This window comes from Typopeltis vanoorti, chromosome 4 (genome assembly GCF_054136105.1).
Source record: "Typopeltis vanoorti isolate ZY-2024b chromosome 4, IOZ_Tvanoo_1.0, whole genome shotgun sequence".
Classification (NCBI taxonomy): Eukaryota; Metazoa; Arthropoda; class Arachnida; order Uropygi; family Thelyphonidae; genus Typopeltis; species Typopeltis vanoorti.
Window position 1 is genome coordinate 95,102,500 of NC_143552.1, and position 22,173 is coordinate 95,124,672.

At 34.3% G+C, this 22,173-nt stretch overlaps 1 protein-coding gene across 2 annotated transcripts in view; it reads left to right on the forward strand.

The window, feature by feature from the left end:
• Positions 1–22,173, forward strand: part of LOC150107506 (adenosine 5'-monophosphoramidase HINT3-like) — a 151,728-nt gene that overhangs the window by 122,383 nt on the left and 7,172 nt on the right. For both annotated transcript variants that reach the window (XM_090391356.1, XM_090391355.1), the window contains exon 4: positions 3,431–3,557. In XM_090391356.1, coding sequence (XP_090247482.1) covers positions 3,431–3,557 — 127 coding nt within the window. The remainder of the gene's footprint in view (positions 1–3,430; positions 3,558–22,173) is intronic.

The window sequence follows — 22,173 nt, forward strand, 5'->3', positions numbered from 1 at the left end:
GATGTTGAGTTGGGGTTTGTTTTCAGATTTGTTCCAGTAGCTGACTTTTCGCTGTTCGCCCTGGTTCCCTGGCGAAAACAACGGGGGCCTTGTTTAACCGGGCGACGCTCCAGCCGGCATGAAATTTTGTCATGTTGTACCATCATTTTTTATTTTGGTTTAACCAATAAGAATACAATTTGGTCGGCTAAATCCCAAATTGCCAGCCCATCCTCGTTCGTTCAGTATCAAAGTAGATACCCAACAGGGTGCACCACGAGAAGGTGAGGATTGGACATTAGGTCAGAAGCCCTGGTCGGTTCTCCGCATTCCTTTAAAGGCTATGTGGAGGTCTCCTCTCAGTTATACAGCTTTGACCCTTAAGCACCCCATATATATATATATATATATATATATATATATACACAAAACATATATATATATATATATATACAAAACATATATTATCATTCCACAAATGAGATTACAAACCTGTAATACAACAGTACCACATGTGAGCAAGTGATTCGTGAGAAAAAAGTAATCTTAAGTTTCTTGAATCACTGGGGAGGGGGAATGATATATAGGTTATCCAAAGAGCAGAAATAAATGGAATGAAAGAGAAAGATGGAAAGTTGGTTTCAATAAGTTTGAACTCTGGATGTTGACCAGAAGTTGCTTTCATTTTTACTTATTTGGAAGAATAGTGGTGTCTACTTTGATGGAATATATGTATAGTTTGTATATATAGGATGGGATAGGGACAAGAAGCAGTGAAGTTCCCATAGTGGATGACTAAGTTATCAAATTATGGTGGCTGGGAGGAGGTTAGATGAATTTCAGCACCTATGAAAATAACTATTGACACAATATAGAAACAATAAATACTCTGAATATCTGTGATGGGAAAGTCTGGGAGATTTGCCATCTATAATGGCTTATACTCTTCTGTAGTGTTGAGCATTTTTAGGGAGGTTTTAGCACCATTACAAATGTAAGAACAATATTCTGAGGATAGGTGAATTTGGGATTTATATAGTGTTAGGAGTTGTGAGGCAAGAAATTGGTGTGCTTGGAAGATAAATCCTGTCGTGATTAAACATAAGAATATCACAAATAAGGGGAGCGGGAACTGGTGTTGTTTTGATAGCAATGAAGTTTATTAGATTATCTTCACCCCACAAGAGAATAATAAAGAGATCAGTGTTAAGACATGAGGTATAGAAAAATGGGCAATGGCAAGTTGCAAAGTATTAGTCCTTCCTTTGTAGAGCACAATGAATTTCAGTGTGTGGGGGGGGGAGGGGGGATAGGGACAAGAAGCAGTGAAGATTTCAAAGTTATCAAATTATGTTTGATGGGAGAGTAGATGGATTAAGAGTAGGTATTATCTAGTCTTGTCATTTTATTCTTTCCTAGTTACTGTTGTTTTTGTTTCTCTCTTTAATATTTCCATCTTAAAATTACTGCACAGTTTAGTTTAATAATTTGCTTTTGAAGGTCATCTTCATTTCTTGCAGATCATATTGTATCATCTATATGTTCAACAAGTTTAAACTCTCTCTCTCATTTAATTTCTGCTTCCTGAATTTAACCATAATTAGATTAAATAAGGATGGACTTAAGAATTGCCTTGTCTTGATTTCTTTTCACACAGGGACTTTCTGTATACTTGTATTGTGATATTTTTTAAATCATTTCAACAATTTGCATGGATTTTATAAATGCTGATACATCCTGTAATATGACCTTTAAAAGGATTTTGATAGAATAAATAAAGCATATTATTAAGTATATTATGTTCTGTTGATTTGATGCACAACAAATATAGCATGTATGTTTCCCCTTTAGAATCCTTAGCATTCATCATAATTTAGTTATGATTATAATTCTGTTTTGATAATATTTATCAAATATTTATTCACACAGTAAGTTTATTCCCCAAAATTATTTTAGGTTAACATTTTCTCTTAATTATTGGTATTATAATCTGCATCCTGCAGTCATTTAAGGACTACTATTCCTTAAAGATCAACTAAAAGATTCACATGTCTTCAGTTATTTTTTTACTTCATCTTTTAGCATTTTATTATAAATTCCATCTGATAAAATCCAGTTGATTTTCTATTTTTTAATATTGAGATTATTGATTCAATTAATTTAATCCAATTTCTTCTGTATTTTCTATTGTCTTAATGTGTCTTACACTTTTGATTCTGTTCATCTTCGTATAATTTGCTAAAATAATTTTTATATCATTCGCTTTCTATAATTGATATATTCAGATATTCATATTGAATTCTCTGTCAGATAATCTTTTGGATTAGTTTAGTATTTTATCCTATTTTATTTTTTATACATTATATATTTTCTGCAGATATTTTGTAAAATTTGCTGGGAAGTCTTAATGGAACTTAGAAATTTTAATATATATTAATAGTGCAAATATAGAAGAAACATGACTACAGACAACTCCCATTATGGCAAATGTGACAACCAAAAGAATAGTTTGCTACAGCAAAAGGTTTGCAAGGATTGATTTCTTTTTTTTCTTTTTTTTCCATGAGAATCCCATCTATGAAAGGTTTGTAGACCTTTTGTACATTACCATTATGAGTGGACTAAGGGTTAGATAATCCAGAATCTCTGCTCTAGGAACTTTTCAAACCATTTTAAGGCCTCTAATAAACAGCACTTAGAGGACCTGAAATGGAGGCTTAATTGGTCTTACATTGAGCAATGAATTTCATGTATTGCCTAAAGGCATTCACAAACATCCATACCTACAGTGCGATTTTAATCCACTAGAAAGTGGATTCATTCTCCACTAAATAATGAATCCACTCTAAAGTGGATGCATTATCCACTCATCTAACTAGCCCAGTTAATTTAGAATGACATCAGAAATTTGGGAGTGATTTGTTAGAGTGCATGTTTGCTGTAGTGAGAATTGATTATATTAATTCATTATGATTCTTACACCCTAAAATGATATTTTGGGACAGAAAATGTTAACAAAATGAAAAATATAACTAAAAGAGTGATTAGCTCTGTCTTACATTTTTCAGTAGTTCGTACACACCCTATGACTTCATCCATTTTTTCCCTTTTTTTTTTAGTTAATATAATTTATTTCTAGTAACAGTATGATTATCATTATGAATAGTTTGTTGTACAGATGTAGCATAATTGCATAAATTTTATGTATTTAATAATTTTTGCCATAGTAATCAACAGTTATGTTTTGTTTATAATATAGAAAAATATAAAATTTGAGTACTTTATATTATCTTTGAACTTAATAGTTCATGCTGCTCCTTTTGTAATATTTAATATAATCTTCATTATATAAAATCTTTGCTTATCTCTTTATATAAAATTTGAGTTTAGAAATGAATGTTTATAAATAATCTTAATACAATTGAAAGTAAGAAATTCATTGAAATTTCAGGTTAGGATTCCACTGGCCACCTTTTAACACTGTGTACCATTTGCATCTTCATGTTATTTCTCCTGTTAGTCAGATGTCATTTTTCTCTCGTATTATTTTTAAGCCAGATTCCATGTGGTTTATTACCGTAAGTATTAGTGACTTCTTTTTTTCTCCTTTTGTCAATTTTAACAGATGTTAAAGATCAAACTTTATTTCAAAGCTGAATATATGTAGAAATTTGGAAACTTTCAAAATTTTAACCACAGAGCTTAGGAGAATACAATCCATGGCATCAGCATTGTCTTAGCTTACACTACTTAAGATACAACACTGCTAAATATATTTGCTTTTTATTAGTGCATTCGATAAAGGTTTCACTGGCTTGGCAGCTGTTTTGAACTGGTTGGTTCTCTTCAGAGACCAGGCAGAAACCTTATGGAAGCAAAAACTCTTATTCAGTGCCAAAACAATACTAGAGAGTTGTATTTTTCATAAGTGAACTCTCAATCAGTGTGTAATAGCAATTATCAAAGTAATTATCAAAATGGTAATTTTCAGAGCCATACAGCTTCATTTTGGCAATGCAAATTATATAGGAATATTATTATATACTGTAATATTTTATAATATATAGAGGTATAGTATATTAGTAATATGCACATACATGGACTGCTTTTTTTTAATTTTTTTTAATTATGTTTTCACAGTACATCTAGAATAACATGTATCCCTAGGGTGGAAAGAGTTGACTTTGAATCCCACCTAGGTAGTTAGGAACTGAAGTTGAGTTAGTCCTATGTAATAATTCATCATTTCTTTTTACTCCCAACAACTCTGGTTTCTACCTTCACCATAAAAAAAAAAAAAAAAGAGAGAGAGATTGGGCTGTCTGCATGGCATATTTGTGGAAACCTCCACAATGCAACACAGCAGAGGAAAAATTTATAGGGCGTGATTATTAGAACCTTTTCAGCTGATTCCTGAGGTTAGTCTTTGATGCAAGAAAGTATATTTTTTCCATTTTGAGGTAAAAATCAGGTTCATAACCTACAACTTCAAAAAATTACCCATAGAATGCACCCACGCAATACACAAAGTAATACTGATTAGGAATATGAAATGGCTGATGTCTGTCACATTCCATCACCCCTCTTCTGGCATACTGGTAGCAGTGCACTTAGCTTCCTTGATGGAAAAAGGTGGAGACCATTCATCATTACTGATTTCTAAATGTTAGGATTAAAGAGTGGTATCCACTCCATTTGAGAAATGACGAGGCATTAGAAGACTTTGTTGTATTTAAAGATGTTTTGATAATATGCGGTTTCTTGTGAGATTAGCTCTTTGCCCCAAGATGTCTTTTTTTTCCCTTTCTTTTTAGAAGAATCATAATAATTTACAAAATCTTGTTTTACAGATGAAGGTATACACGAAACATCTTTATCTCATGTTCATTTTTCTTAATGATCTGAACATTACACATTAACCTATTCAGGGTTGCAAAGGATAACTTCACCATCCTCTGTCCATTCTTTACCAGTCAAGCATGTCACCCCTCTTACAACTTACAGCTGTTTTTACTCTTTGACCTGAGTTGTTCTAGCTGGTTAGATAGATATTTAAAAATATATTTTACATTAGTTAGATATTTAAAGAATACAGAAATCAAAGAACACAAAATAAGCATAACAGTTAGGGTTAGAGATGTGGTCTATACCACTGCAAAGGTAGAATAAGTAAATTATGCAGAAAATCGTTGCCATATTCCCATGCTTCACTCGTTCTCGACCCAAACTGTTTTTCATTTACAGTAAACAAGTGATGAGATGTAATGTGAAAAGTTAAAAATGCTAGAGTTATATGGTATAAATGTAACATTATGCCAATCAGTATTTAGCCCATACTTAAGTTGCAGGTCAGCAGTGTTTTAGAATTAAAGAATGCACTAGAAGATAGTTTCATGTAAAAGCAGTACATGGCAGTTGCATTGCTCTCTTTGTTATTCATTATCTATATAGACCATGTTATGAAGATTAGTAGCATCAAGCCTGATTAAATTGGTATAAATGTAACATTATGCCAATCAGTATATAGCCCATACTTAAGTTGCAGGTCAGCAGTGTTTTAGAATTGAAGAATGCACTAGAAGATAGTTTCATGTAAAAGCAGTACATGGCAGTTGCATTGCTCTCTTTGTTATTCATTATCTATATAGACCATGTTATGAAGATTAGCAGCATTAAGCCTGATTAAATTAGAGATCTCTAAAGAGACATAATGTGCAGTAGATGTAATAATACAGGTATCCCTTGTTATACGCGATCTCACTTTACGCGTTTTCGCTATAAGGTGATTTTAAAAAGTTGATTTAAAAAATCATAACGAGTAGCAATTTCGCAGTCACCATGTGACTTTGTGCGTGCACCACTTTGACAAGGTGGCGTCGTGCTGCATGTCAGTCTCACAGAAGGTGTAGAACTAGTAAGCTCCATTGTTGGAGTCTTCTGCAAAGCAAACATTATGGAAAAAAGAGGTAATTGTGATCAAAATACTTCCAAGACTAAAAAACGGAGAAAAGCTATAACGTTAACTTGAGGAAAAATTAGAAGTTATAAAGATGTATGAGTGTAATGAGCACACAGTCAACATAGTCAGAGCTACAGGAATTTCAGAATCAACTTTAAGAATAATAAGAAATCAAGCAGAGAAAATAAAAGAAAGTTGTAAAAGTGCAACGAGAATGTCGACGACTAAGATAACACAGATAAGGGCACCAATTATGGAGAAATTGGAAAGGATGTTGGCCCAATGGATTAAATATGAAAATCAACATGCTGTTCTGTTATCCATCTTGATTATTCAGGCTAAAGCGAAAAATTTGTTTGATTTGAATGCTATAGATCCTGATCCTAAAGTGCAATCTTTTGTTGCAAGTGCTGGGTGATTTAAACGTTTCAAGGTGCAACATGGATTCCATAATCTCAAGCTGACTGAGGCTGCAGGAGTTGATGTTGTTGCTGCTGAGAACTTTCCAGCAAAATTTCTAAGTGTAATTCAGGAACATGGTTATTTGCCTCAGTAAATGTTCAATCTCGATGAAATGGGGTTGTTCTGGAAGCGTATGCCTAGTAGAACATTTCTATCAGTGCAAGAAAAGAGGGCCTCAGGTTTTAAAGCTTCCAAGGACCGTCTCACTTTGCTGTTAGGAGGAAATGCATCTGGAGATCATAAAACTAAACCACTGATAGTTTATCACTCCGAAAACCTACATGCACTCAAGGGCTACTCAAAGGAGGATTTGCCTGTTGTATGGCAGTCCAATAAAAAAGCATGGATTACCGGAGCTGTGTTTGAGTCCTACTTTTGCAATGAACTGCATCGTGAACTGAAGGCTTATTGTAGGCTTTCATTCATTAAAATTTCTTTTGCTCACAGGTGTAAAGTTTTCATTTTTTTATCCTTCTGAAGAAACCCCTATCCCTATCTCACCCATGCTAAATTTAACTCACTTTACTCGATTTTGTGTTACGCGATTATTTCATAGAACCAAGGTACATTCATTCAGGTACATCCTAGCCTCACATAATCTTTCACAAAACACAGGTATTATCAAAAGTCTTCTACACATAGCATGCACAATTTGTTCTTTGAACTCCTTTCCATTAGAAGAATTAAATAAGAATCATGTTATCATCTAATGGATATAAACCACCATTCAGAAAACAATTGATAAATATCATCCTTCAGATAGACTACAATCTGATGTTAAGAAGATTTCCATACTCTACCCAACCTTAAAGGGACTTCTGAACAAATAGCAAGAATTCTCCTGAATACAATCTGTACACTACTTTCAAACCAGCACAGAAGTTATCTTCTTTCTTACCATCTATTAAAGATAAATTGCCTCCACTACCCTTACCATGTTTTTATCTGGTATGTTCATGTCAGCTTTACTATTTTGGGCAGACTGACTGTTCTGCTGAGATCAGAATCCAAGAACACCAATATTACATAAAATTTATAAAATCAGAGGGTTCAGGCATTGCTTCTCATGCCATAGACAGTGGACGTAGAGTTCAGTGGGATCAGACAAAAATGTTGTGCTACAGTAGAGATTTAAATTCAGTTGTCTGTTCCTTGAATAAAACATGCAAAATTCTCCATTAACATCATCGCTGTGATGTTAATCAAACCTATCTCCAAGTTTGGAAGTAATTGCCATAAATTGTTCATAAATATTAATTATTTATATTTTTAATTTTTATAATTAATTTTGAATTGCACAACTATACTTTGTTCCTCGGAACTTTAATAGTGTTTCTCCTATTCACTCAGCTGTAACCGAGGCACATAGAAGTATACTCATACTGTTTGATTATTGTGTTAATATTTCGAATGTTGTAACCAGTTCTTTTGCTCTCTCTCCTTGAATGATGCTAATGTTGCAGTGAGCAAATATTAGTCATTAATAGGAATTATTAGAGACCTGACATGTGACAGATTAATTTGGAAGACAACTGTAATTAGAAAGCTAGTAATATGCAGACTTAACTATATGGTTCTATCATAGTATCCTTTATATAGAACCTGTATGATTGGTAGGGATACTGTAATAGGAATCCAGAGGTTGCAAGAAGCATTTAGGAAGCTGAGTTTAATCCATTCGGGCATAGAAAAATAAGGATTTTTTTTTTCTTTCTTTCTTTCTGCAGAAGAGACAAATAGTAAACATGACAACTTACAACCAATGATACGCACCATAATAAACTTAGATATTCTGCATTAATTCTAAATAGTCTAACATATCTCCTCTGAATGGTTATTGTATGTTTTGGAGTAGCTACATATATGAGGTGTGATTAAAAAGTATGATGAAAGTAGCCATGGTGCTCAGTCTACTGGAAATAGATGAAGCTGAGAGAAATCACATGATCTCACACCTGTCAGTCACATGAGTTTCAAGTTGATCAGTTCACTTGCTTAGTTGTAAGTACAGTTTTTGTGTACTTGTGTTTTGTGTTATCTTGAAATTCATTCCATGACTTTCCATGAATTTGACTGTCAATCACAAGCAGCAGCATTTGGCAATTTCATTGGAATTGCATGATCATGTGACTTTAGATCCTGACTTTTCCAAGACATCATAAGAGATTGGTTGCATGGTTATAATCCTGACACCAAGATTAGAGTTCACAATGGAAAAACATCCAACTCACTTTGGCTGAAGAAGATGCACATATTGAAATCCAGGGTCAAAATCCTGTTGACAGTCTTTTTGATCTTGAGGGGATTGTGCAGGTGGAGTTTGTATCTTAAGGCACTACAGTCAATTCTGAATATTATAAAGGAGTACTAAAACATTTGCAAAACAATGCACATTGAAAAGACTGCAGAAGTGGGCAAATGGTTTCATGTTGCATCACAACAATGCTCCATGCCACACATTTCTTCTTATTCGATAGTTCTTGTCAGACTAAAAAATTAATGTGTGTTGTATTCACCCAATTTAGCACCCTGTAACTTCTGGTCTTTCTGAAGTTGAAATCGATGATGAATGTTTTGTTTCAGTACTAGAAATTGAAGTGCCCATGACAATATACCTAAAAGAACTAAAGAAAGATGACTTCCAGAACTGTTTCAAAAAGTGGCTGGAACTTTGGGACAGCTGTGTGGCAATCCAAGGGTACTACTTGGAAGGAGATTAATTTATAATTTGTATTTAGGTTAATAAACTTTCTTGAATTTTTTCACTGTACTTTTTGATCGCATCTTGTAAGTTGCTTGACTTACAACATAATATTAACAAAATGTGCAATTACTTTTCTATGAATCCTGTCCAGAAAAAGCTTTCATCTTATAGTGCATTAGTACCAGTGAACTAAGGGTTTCATAATTTGGAAATCCTGCCGTAGTGACAGTGGATGATGAAATTCATCTGCCACCTGAAAACATTCACAAAGCATCCATGTCCAAAATGAGATTTGAACGTATAGCCTGTTGGATGAACAGCAGATACACTAACCATTCAGTCTGACTAACTTACCACGGTTTTTTACACTTTTGTCCACAAAACATGCCAAGGATAGTCAAGTTATAAACCTCCTATGAAGTCCAGGCAAAGGCTCCCTTCCAACTTCATGCTTTTAAATAAGAAAGAAAGATGGCAGAGCCATGTTGTATGATTAATAAATTTGCCACCCAGCTGTTTTTATTATTATTTTATAAAAATATGTAATGAATTTGTGCAATGCTGGAATTCAAATCTGGAGCCTTTGTGACAAAGTAGTGGCTTTTAAGCCCATCTCACTTAGCCTTCTTAAAAAAAAATAAAATAAATAAATAAAAAAACACTAGAAAATTCCTGTTGTAATAATATTTGAACTTGGATTCCTTACCAAGCAGCAAATGCATGAGAATATTGCTGGTTTCTTTTTTTTCTTTTTATGATGTTATAGCATACCATAACCTCCTCTAGGAACCAATCAATCTCACGCTTACCACCTATACTCTTGCAAACATCATTACAGTGAAATTCAAATCCCACAGCCTGTTGATTGCAATGCGACTATATCACCTGTATTTTGTCCATGTTGAAAATCACCAGGCTTTCAATTAATGGATGATTATGCATGAATCTTGAAGGTATTTGCTAAATAAAAAAAAAAAAAAAAAAAAAAAAAAAAGAAATTTAGCAAATATCAATTGCAGAATGTTATTAATGTTCATGTGATGTGGCAGAGTAGGATCGAACTATTTTATTTGTAATATTTATATCCTGAGAGGCAGTTTTTTCCCCTACACATTAAATAATGAGATTTTAAAGAATTTTTTATGCTTATTTCAAAATATGTTCTATGCATGTATTACATCCAGATAAAGCTATTAAAGTGTATACAAAATAACGAATGCTGTTTTGCGGGCCATGTATACATAAAACTTGCGACCAGCAAATTTCCCTACTCCATTTATGAAATCTTGAGAAATGTTACATATATCACAACAAATTTTTGCATGAGTAGTGTATTTGATTAGGAAAACATCAACTATGAGTTCAAATTTTTTGTCATCGTTTTGGCTTATCTAGTACAAGTACTCAGGATTCCATAACTAAATTGAATAATTGTTGTAATAAATTTGGTATATGAAAGTCAGCATTAAAAGACTATGAAGATAGATAGGCGCATTGAAAACATCGACTGCATCCTGAGTTGATAACTATACAACAAGTAAAACATTTCAGCTGCCTGGCACAATTTTTAGTGAAGATGGTAGATTAAATATGGAAATGGACAACTGGTATTGTGAGAAGTAAACTGAATAAATTTAGATTTAGAGAAATTAGTCAAAACCCTTAGTATATAAGCTGTTCAAACTAATTTTAACTTATAGACCTGAGAGTTGGGTTAGAAATAAAACACTTGATCAAAAACAGGAGACTAGAGATATGAAAGTTTTGAGAAAGATTAGGGAAGTGAACAATTAACACAATCGTATTGAAAACAAGGATAATATTTAGGTAGAAACCTTACATTGGTAGCATTCAGGAGCAGAGCTAACCTACAGTCTACAGTCACTTAAATAGTATGGGAGAGGAAAGATTAGCAAAAGGTTTTTTTTTTTTTTTTTTTTTTTGCTAGTATGGCAAGAAAAATACCCATTAGAAGACTGTGGAAAAATCATTTAAAAGAGATGGCCTTCATTTGCTTTTTATTTATTTCAAGATGAAAAAAAAGAAAATAAACATTGCTTAACCATAGCAGTATTTTTCATACAACTTAAATTTATACTGAGATGTTCTGTAGTTAAAGTAGTTGGTTTTGATATGGTGTATAGAATTTGATAGAATTCTCTTCCTAGATAGAGAAAACACATGAATGAGAATTTGAGAGATGTAGTTTTAAAAAAAAAAAAACTGATAATTCTTGAAGAACAGTCAGACTTGAACTTAATTTTTCTCTTTCTTTTAAAAAAATTAATGGAATTAATTATAAGATGTCTTTTTTTTAATAGTTTTGTAAAACAGCTGGATAGCATCATAATACATCCACATATCATGCATCTGCTGAAATAAATAATATCAGTACCTTTCAAAATTCTATATCTTCGGTGAAACTACCCACTTTCTACTTCAAATACAAAGTTGAAATTAAAATATAGGGTGGTTCCACAACCTTTAATATTCCAGTTAATATTGCTTATACTTAGGCAGTATATACTGATGGACAACATGGTTGCTGAGTTGGCACTGTATTTTTTCTTTGATGCTTTTCATTTAAACTAAGAAGCTAGAAATATTCATAGAAAATTGTAGGGTCTTAGATTTTTTTTCTTATGCCATCTGTTTCACCAAGAAAGGCAAAACATGGTAAGTTCTCTGCAAATATATCAGATAATTATCCCAAAAGTAATGCTGCTGATTTTTTCTAATTAAAGTTTCATTGTAATGAAAATAGTGTTTCATCAACATCAACAAACCGTCCATTGTTTGCTTTCATGATGATTCCACTCAAATCTCTAACACATATAGGTGGTTGTAGAATTAAATAATTCAGAAACTCTGCTCCAGTGACTAAGAATGACATTTTATTTTTAAGTAAGTAAGTGGTTTCTCATCATTTATAAAAAGTGTTTACTTTCTAAGGACCTTTCACATGCACTATTGCCATAATGGTATTTGAAGTTACAGCCTATTAGTTGCATAGTAAAGGCTGTCTACTTGACTACCTATGCCAGCCCTAAATCTCAAAGTATATAAAAATTTAGCTAAGTAAAGAAGGAGTAGGCAAGCTGCAGTATAAAAGGTAGTTACTTTACTGACATTATTTTTAGATTACTTGAATCTCATAATTTACATGGGAATTTGGCTGATAGTAGAGAAGAGGTTGTAGCTTTACAAGACTTGAATAGATTGAGCGGATGGGCATGGGAATGGGTATGTAAGTTCACTGTTGCAAAATGTAAGGTTTTAATTTTTGGAAAACAAAGATGGGATGTAGAATTTACACTAGGTGGATGATATATTGTTGGAGGTGGAGGAAATAAGAGATCTTGTGGTGGTGATGGATAAGGATCTGAAATTTAGAGGACATATTGAAAATTGTGAGGACAACAACAACAAATTCTGGCAGTGATGCAGAGGACAGTAACTTGTAGAAGTAAGGAGATTCTTGTTCCATTGTATAAGGCTCTGATTAGGCCACACATGGTCGCACAGTTTGGTTCTTCACCTAGTTTTCTAAAGGACGAAGAGATGTCGGAAAGGATCCAGAGGCGACTGACTAAAGTACTTTCTGATCTCTGGAATGTCAAATATGAGGAAAGGTTGAAAAGATGCAATTTACAGAGTCTAGTGGATAGGAGGAAGAGGGGGGTGGTATGATAGAGACTTGCAAGTTAGTAAGGGGTTGTTATAGGATCAGTGTTGGAAAGGTTTTGCAGAAAACGGCAGGAGATCATGGGAGAACCAGAGGTCATCTCTGGAAGCTGTATAAGGAGGGTATGAGCAGGACAGTGAAAGCAGGATTTTTGTATGCAAAGTTGTGAATGATTAGAACCTTCCTTGCCTTGCCTGAGAGGGTGGTGTCTGCAGAGAATTTGAGTGTGTTTAAGGTGTAGTATGATGAGCTGTGTATGACAAAAAGGACCTCCTAGATGAGTCTTTGACTCCATGGGGGTCTTGGGATAATAATAATAATTTACATGTGCAACAACTAAACTAATATCAACCAGGTAGCCATTTTGAATTTAGCAAACTTTTTAATTCCATAGTATCTGGCTCACTTTTTTTACATATGAGATGTGTTTTGTTTAAATAAGATATTAAATTATTTTAGATTAGGTAGATAAAATATATGAGAAATAAATTCCACCAAATTGTTTTAAGGATGCTTGTAGTTTGTTTTCAGTTTATTTTCTTTTCTTTCCCTTACAACTTTGCTGAAATTGGAAAGAATTTAAACTAAGTAATAGCTACATTCCTGATTTAGGCAAACTTAATTGAACTATGAGGCTGTAGAATGAATTTTTCAAAGCTCTACGAGCAAAGGCAGAAACAACTATTCAGAATGTGGTAAAAAAAATGGTTGAGATATAATTTGTAGAGGTGTTTTTGAAGGTATGACTTCTCTGAATATCTTATCTTCAGCTGATAAGCATTGAGTATTATTATTATCATTATTATCTAAAGACTCCATGGAGTCACAGACTCATCTAGGGGGGGGGTCCATAGTATGATACAATAGAGAAAAAAAAAGGGAAATATGCAGTGATGTTAAATTAAACTTACCAAGAAATTATATTCTTGTTTTATCCTTGATCCAAGTGCAACAAAGTTTGTGCATGAAATAGATTCATGACTAGGCTGCTTGTATATAGAAGTTAATGACTTCATGTTGATTGCCTCTGTGTCTCATAATGTGAAGAAGCACACACCCTTTTGGACGTATATATTATCATTATTATCTTAAGACTCCACGGAGTCACAGACTCATCTGTGTATTATGCGAAGGACCACTATCCAGACTGATTTCAACCTTTATTGAAACATACTCCAAACTTCAACAAGTATGGTGCACAGAAGCTTTTACAAGTCAGAGAGGTTGTTCTTTTATTATACACACAGCTCATCGTACCATGCCTTGAACACACATTCAAATTCTCTTCAATGCATGGCAATCATTCACAACTCTCCATGCAAAAAACCTGCTTCTCACTCCCTTGTTCACATCCTCCTTATACAGCTTCCAGGGAAGACCCCTTGTTCCTCTACAATCTCCCACCATTTTATGAAAAACCTCTTCAATGTTAATCCTATAACTTGTATGGCTCTATCATATCATCCCCTCTTCCTCCTATCTACTAGACTCTGCAAATGCATTATCTCAACCTTTCTTCATATTCAACATTTCAGAGATCAGAAACTATTTTGGTCAATCACATTTGGATCCTATCCAACATCTCTTCATCCTTTTGAAAAACAGGTGACTTAATTCTGTGCACAGTAGTCTATATGCGGCCTAATCAGAGCCTTATACAATGGAACTAGAATTTCCCTACTTCTACAAGTCACTGTCCTCTGCATCATTGCCAGATTTTGTTGTTGTTCTCACAATTTTCAATATGTCCTGTAAATTTCAGATTCACCACAAGATCTCTTACTTCCTCCAACTTCAATAATATATTCCCACCAACAGTAAATTCTACATCCCATCTTTGTTTTCCAAATTTTAAAATTTACATTGAACTAGTATCCCTACTCCCATGCCCATTCACTCAGTCTATTTACGTCTCTTTGTAAGGCCACAACATCTGCCCTATTCCTCATAGTTCGTCCTAACTTTGCATCATCTACAAACAACTGTATAATCCCATTTCAATCTTCCTCAATATCATTAACATACAGATTAAACAGTAATGACTCTAAAACAGACCCTTGAGGCACACCACTAGTGACTTTCCTCTTCTTGGATATTGCTCTTCCATACACAACTTGTTGATACCTATCAGACAATCTCCAATTCAGTGCACTAGTCTAATATCCAACCCCATCCAGTCTAGTGTGACTATCAGCTTATGTGGTGATCTATCAAAATCCTTTGCAAAGTCTAAATATACTACTGTGTATCCATCTCCCACATCCAGTGCTGTTGTCACCTTATTGTAATAAGTAAGTAGATTACTAAAACATGGCATTCCTTTAGCAAATCTGTGCTGTCCATGAAAGATAATACCATTATTGTCAACCCAATTCTGGATCCTGATTCTCACCAGTCTTTCCAACACTAACTGCAACACCTGACACAGAGATTGACCAGTAATTTGATGCTTGAATTCTGTCACCTCCTTTATGAAGTAACACAATCTTGCCTTCCTTCCACTTCTTTGGAACTCAATTTAATGTAAGACTCATATTAAACAAATATGTCAAGGCAGGTGTCAAGTCCCATACCTTGTTAATATCAAGTTTGCTTAATTCCCCCATATCTCTCTTCCTCCTCATCCACTGCTCTCAAACTCTCCATGAGGTCACATTCCCAAGGTTTCAGTTATCATATTCTAGAAGCTATTATTATTGACTTTGGATATAACAGGATTACTACTGGCTGAGTGTCATGCTTACAGATGTGTGCATACAAGGCAGAGGTAAAATCTGCTTGTAACTTCTTTGGCAGTATGGATAACTAAGACTGTTTTTCTTTACCTGAATCCTGGATTCACTGTTAATAACTAACAGATGCAGCTGCAGGTTATAGAGAGGAGTAAAAAACTTAATGAACAGAAGACAACCAAAAATTAAGTATATATTAAAGGCTTTTTTTTTTTTCTACTAGCATGTTTGTCAGTGAGAGAATGGATGTGCAAAATCAAGTAAACTGGAAGTATTAGGTGGAAACAAGTGAACATAAGATGGCATGTTTGAGGTGAGAACATTCAAATAATACACGATGCTTGTGGGCCTAATCAGTTATTACAGTTCATGTGTAGAAATTCCAGAAACATTGCAAATAAGAGAGAGGAGTATTTGGCATTGATTAATATGACATGGCTAAAAATTATAGGTATTTGTCACAAAAAATAATAGTTATGTGAATAGAATGTAAGGGATATTATATTTTCAGGAAGGACAGATTTCTTTGGATGGGGTATTGCTGATAGGAGCAGAAGAATTGCAATCAGTGAGATTGGATGTTTGGTATGAAAACATTAATTAATATTATAATAACAGAATTAACTCACGTAAAATATTATTTATTAGTAGAATTTTCGCTTGTGATACTCAGGCGAAAATTCTACTAATAAATAATATTTTACGTGAGCTAATTCCGTTATTATAATTTTAATTAATGTCTACTCACAGTATTTCCTTACTGAAACAGGTATGAAAGCATCAAGCAACAAGATTATGAGAAGCACTACATTTGAGGATGTATGGTACAAAATAAAGCCAGTGGAATGAAATACATAGTTGACTTGTATATGTAATGCACGGGGGGGGGGGGGGGTGGAGAGAGAGATAGAGATGGAATGTATTAACTGAATGAGCACAGAGAAAGTAGTCATTATGGGAGACTTTAACTGTGAGAATTTATGCAGCTACTGAGAGATGATTGCAGAGGGGAATCTGGGGGACTTGAGATTGCCTAATCTGGTGATAATATCAGAGAATTTGCCCTTAATCATAACCAAGCTTTATCTGTTATGATTAAACATAACAAGACCTATAACACAACAGTGCCAAGTGTGGACAAGGGATTAAGGAGAAAGAAGTAATCTGTTAATATGTTTCTTAAAGAATTAGGGATTTTACTCATTGGAAAAAAAAACAGTATGGGGGAGATTGTTCCAAAGAGCAGCAGTGGTGGAAGATAAGTTTGCTTGGTTATGTTTGATGTTGAACAGTGTATGGATGTTGACCAGTGAATTCTCTAGTGCTTATATAATTAGAAGAAACAGGAGTAATGGTAGTGGGTCTCATTCAGTGGAGCAGTGCTCGAAAGACCCTATAGAAAAGACAGTGTTGATTGACTCAGCACCTATGGGAAAGTTACTGAAAAGAGTCTGTGAGAGAGGGTTCACCTATGAAACAAATTGCCCCTCTTGTATGTCTTAAGTTCTTAGGGAGATTTTGGGTGTCACCCCAAATGTGAGAACAGTATTCCAAGGTCGGTTGGATCTGAGACTTATAAAATGTTAGGGATGGAGCAGAAGGGAAGTAATCTTTTGAAGAAAAAAAAAAAGAATAAGTTTATTTTAGAGGCTTAGGAGGGTATGGATGTAATATGTTCGTGCCAGGATAAGCTGGATGTGAGTCAGCTCAAGAAGGGAAAACTAACATTGAAAGGATAATGGAACATCATCAAAAGTAAGAACAAAGTAGGATCTCTCTCTCTCTGGTAGGTAATAAAGAATTGTTTTAATAGCATTGAAATTTACTAAGTTGTCTTCACATCACCTGAGATTGGTGATGAGATCAATATTTAAGTTATTAGTTATGGAAGATCTTAAGGATTTCAATCATTTGATTACTGCAGGGTTTCTCGAATGAAGAAGAGAAAATGGAGAGTACTCTCATCAGCATAACAGTGAATAGGATTTGAAGTCTCATCTGATGAGAGAGGTCAATTCAGTCACAAAGGACAGAAGGGAAGCATTAAGATGGTGTAGCATGTTCAGAAGGCCTCATTGACAGACAATATTGAAATACTGAAAGCAGACATGGGTTTTTTCAAATCTTTCCGTAGTGACGAGGTCTGCTGTAGAATGAGAATGGTGGAATCTGAATTGGTAATTGCTAAATAATTTATGGATTTTTCCAGATGTGCAGAAGCCAGTTTTGATGACCTTCTCCATGACTTGTGAGTACCATGGTGAGAGTAATGGAATGATAGTTTGATGGCTGAATTTTATCTCCCTTTTTAGATGCAACTGGACAAAGGCTTGCTTCCATGCTGTTAGGTAGATGCCAGATGAATATAACAGCATATATTAGGTTATACAGGATGGGTGTTTATTAGAGCACACGTTTCAAGCACAGCTGGAGGAATACTATTTGGACTAGGAACCTTATTCATATCAAGATTAAGCAGGATTTTTCTGATTTCCTTCTAGTGAGAGATCAGAGGAGTCATTGGCAGTTTGTGGTAGGGCAAAGGAGATATGCTGTGGTCATCTAAACAAGAGTTGGAGGAAATGACTGAAGCCAAGAAGGTCTGCCTTATCCTTATGAGTTTACCATGGTACCATCAAGATATGAGAGAAATGGAAATAAGGAGCAGAATTTATCCCCAGTAGCCTTAGTCTAGGAGACCTAAAGGCTCAACTGTCAGGTTTGCAGGAGGCAAAGCTTATTGCATTTCATTCTTATGAAGTGTGCTTTGGAGACTTATGCCTCTTTCAGGCTGTAGTACAAAGCTGAGTGAGAAGCTGAAGCTTTCTGATTTAAGCCACTGAACATATGCTGAATTGTTATCATGGCTTGGTGAGACAAATTTTTTAGAGAACCAGGGCTTTTGTATAAAGGCAGGGGGTTTGCAGAGGGGGAAGTGGGGAATAAAGGTTCTCATTCCAGTGAGGATTATTTTGGTTATTAGGTCACTGCAGATACTTGGATCAGGAGAACAAACAACAGTAATATAACCATAGGAAAGAGGCATAACAATTCCAGAGGTCATCCCACTCACCATTGTAGTGCCATAGGGTACAAAGAGGCTGAGATTGGCTGTGAGGAGAACTATCTCTAAAAAAAAAAAAATGTAGATAAAATTATGGTCAGAGTTGCTAAGAGGAGGGCAGACATCCACAGTATTTGGAGGGAGAGCTGATTAAGAGTAGGTCCAATGTTGGAAGAAATAATGATGAGGATTAGCTGGTATTCTGGTTGGTAGGTTAATTATTTGTGGTAGATCATGAATGATGACAAATGATTTGGCTTCCCTTCCAGCTTGATCTGTGGAGTTAGAGAAGGGGAGCCATTTGTATTATGGACATTTAAGTCTCCTAGCAAGACATTTTCACAATTTAGATAATTTGATTGTATGAAATTAACTTTTAATGATAAGTAGCCAGAAAGAGTGGTGAAAGAAGCAACTGAAATGAAAAGTAAGGAAATTTTGAGCCAGAGAAGATTCAAAATCATGGATTCCAGATTGTGGATAGCCTTTGGCAAGGGAGATCTAATTTGATAAAAGCAATGTTCCTCCTTTTTGAGAAATGCATCGTGCAAAATTGTAGTCGAGATAGTTGAGGTTCAGTTAAGGATTGGATTTTTGATGTATTTAAGTGGTGGTGGTGTATATCATTAGTATTTGTATTGATGCCTCAGATGGTGGTGAAAATGGATGTGGCAGTGTTTATTGGAAGAAATGTTGGGGTTTTGGGGGGGGGGATATATATTTTTTGTTGTGTCTTCCATTTTTTTATTTTTTATTCTTTTTTTTTTTGCATCTGCAGTGACACTAATAAGGAAAAAGTGAAGGAATTTTTCAAGTCATTAGAGAAGGCAGCTAGCTGACTGAAGTTCTAAACAGCTAGCTTGCTGTTTAGAACTCCAAAACCAGTTTTGGAGTTCTAAACAGCAAGGCTAAAATGAATACAAGACATATAGAAATGTTTTAAGAAAATTTGGAGAAAAGAGCAAAACTAATAATAATGGTAGGTACCTGATAGGTTTCTGTTCTGGACATGAAGTAGTCATTACTTGTACCATGTTCCAACATAAAGATGCGTGCAGATTCACACGGAAAGAAGATATAAAATAATTGTTGATAGTGATATCTTTGTGCTGGTTCAGGACACAGTAGTTTGGTTTGGTTTGTGAGGTTTGAAATTAAGTGATCATTTAGCAGGATAAAATTGAATATCACATTGAAAGAAAAGTGTATAGGAAAGTTTTAAAAGAAAGTTGAGCAACTTTCAGAGGTGAACTGCAGACTCAAATATATGTTATTCAAGGAAAAAGGAGAGTTTGAAAACAAGAATCCTTAGAGGCACATTGACAAACTCTGACAAAAAATATTGATTGGTTCAGTTAGAGAAGCATGTAGTAAAGTTGTGTGCAAGGATAGAAAAATCAGAACTCAATAGTGGTCTCAGGAATTAAGAGCTGGCATGGAAAAGAAGAAAGCATGCTGAAAGTTCCTAGCAAGTAAACCAGCATTTATGCTAGGAGGGTAAAAAAATGTAAAAAAAGTGAAGCATTGTGCAAAAGTAGCTAAACAGAAATCATGGAGGACTGTTAATAATATAGAAGAAAAATGTCAGAAAGGTAGAATGTTGAAAGGGGGGGGGTATTTAAGAAAGCTTATAAATGGAGGAAACTGTACTGTAAAAGTAATCAGAGATTATAAAATTGACATGAAAATTGAGGATGAAGATATTCTAGGTGTATGGAGTAATTACTTTGAAAGATTACTAAATGAAAAATGAAGTAATAGAACAGCGGTAGAAAATGTTCAAGAGGAATGTAATCAGGAGAGTATTAATCTAGAGATCGAAAAAGCTTCAAAAAATCTGAAATTTGGAAAAGTAGCTAGAGTAAGTGATATTCTATCAGAAATGTTCTAATATATATATAATATAATATAATGCTATATATATATATATATATATATATATATATATATATATATATATATATATATATTAGATTTGCTGCACTGCAATATCCACAAGTCATTCATGGTCTGAATGCTGAATTCCCAATGATTGAAATAGAGCTCTCATAGTATCCATCTATAAAAAAAGGAAATTAAATAATGTGAGAATTAGAGGAATTTCTGTACTCAATGTTCTAAGTAAGATTCATACATGTATATATTTGATAAGTGGCTAAGAAAAATGGTGAAAGGGAAAACCGAGCAACCTGAATTCAGTTGAAATCAAGGCTGTCAGAATCAATTTTCATGTTAAGACAGATGGTCCATAAATTGTGGAGATATGGTATCTGCCATATTTCCACAATGCAAATGATTAGAGCTATCAGTTTAATGTTGCAAAGTGCACGGTCTTGAAATTTGGTAGCAAGGTTGGAATGCAGAGTATACAATTAATGGAGAAATTTTGAAAGAGGTGGAGGAGATGAGAGATCTGGGAGTGATAGTGGACAGAGAGAGAGAGACCTAAAGTTTAGGGATCACATTGCTAAAATTGTAGGAATATCCCAGTTGATTATGACAATAATTATTGACATGCAGAGGGAAATAAGGCTTTGATCAGACTACTGTGTGCAGGTTTGGTTAATTGGTTTTCAGAGGAATGAGATGTATCAGACAAGGTTCAGCAAAGGTTTACTAAGTTAGTGTCAAGTCTATGGAATGTCAGATATGAGGAAAGATTGAGGGAATGCAAATTAAAAGTGTTGTGAATAGAAGAAGAGGAGATATGATTAAGACAAGTTGGTGAGGGGGTTGTTACCAGATTAATGTGGAAAAGATATCTCATAGAGTGAGGCAAGGTTAGAAATAGAGGCCATCCATGGAAGTTATATAAGAAGGATGTGAGCAGGGGAGTAAGAAGCAGGTTCTTCGCATGGAGAGTGATTGGTGCATGGAATGCATTGCTTATGTGGCGAGTGTGGAAACTATGAATGCGTTCAAGGCATGGTTTGATGATCTTTTGGCATGAAAGAGTATAGACCTCCCACAATGAGTCCTTTGATTCCATGAAGGTCAGATGATGATGATGATGATGATAATAATCTGTGTTTAAGTAATCTGGAAAAGCTATTCCAAATACAATTGTATGCTGTAAATGGACATTATATCAAGCAATACATAGTCTTTATTTTTGACTTGTAAGTCAGCTGTTATAATTGAAGAAGACACAAATGGTTTAATGTTAAATTAGGTGTGAGACATGGGTGCACATTTACTCCACTCTTTCTTCATTTATATGTGAATCACATTAATAGAAAGGGGCATTTAATCTAATAATAACATTGAAGATATTCATATCTGCTGTTTACTTTATGCAGATGATGTAATACTTGAATAAATCCAGTAAAAGTCTAAAGGGGGTCCCTAACTAAATTGAGTAACTGCTGTAATAAATTTTGTAAGTTAACACTAAAAAGACAGGCTATGAAAATTGGCAGGAACACTGAAAACATCAAGTGGATCCTGAATAAGAGAACTTATAGAATAAATAAAATATCTACACACTATCATCTATTGCTCATTAATAGTATTTTTGTCTGTAAATTTGTGTATATCTTCTGTATGTATGTGGCCAAATTTTGTCTGCATGTAGGATGGAAAACCTCA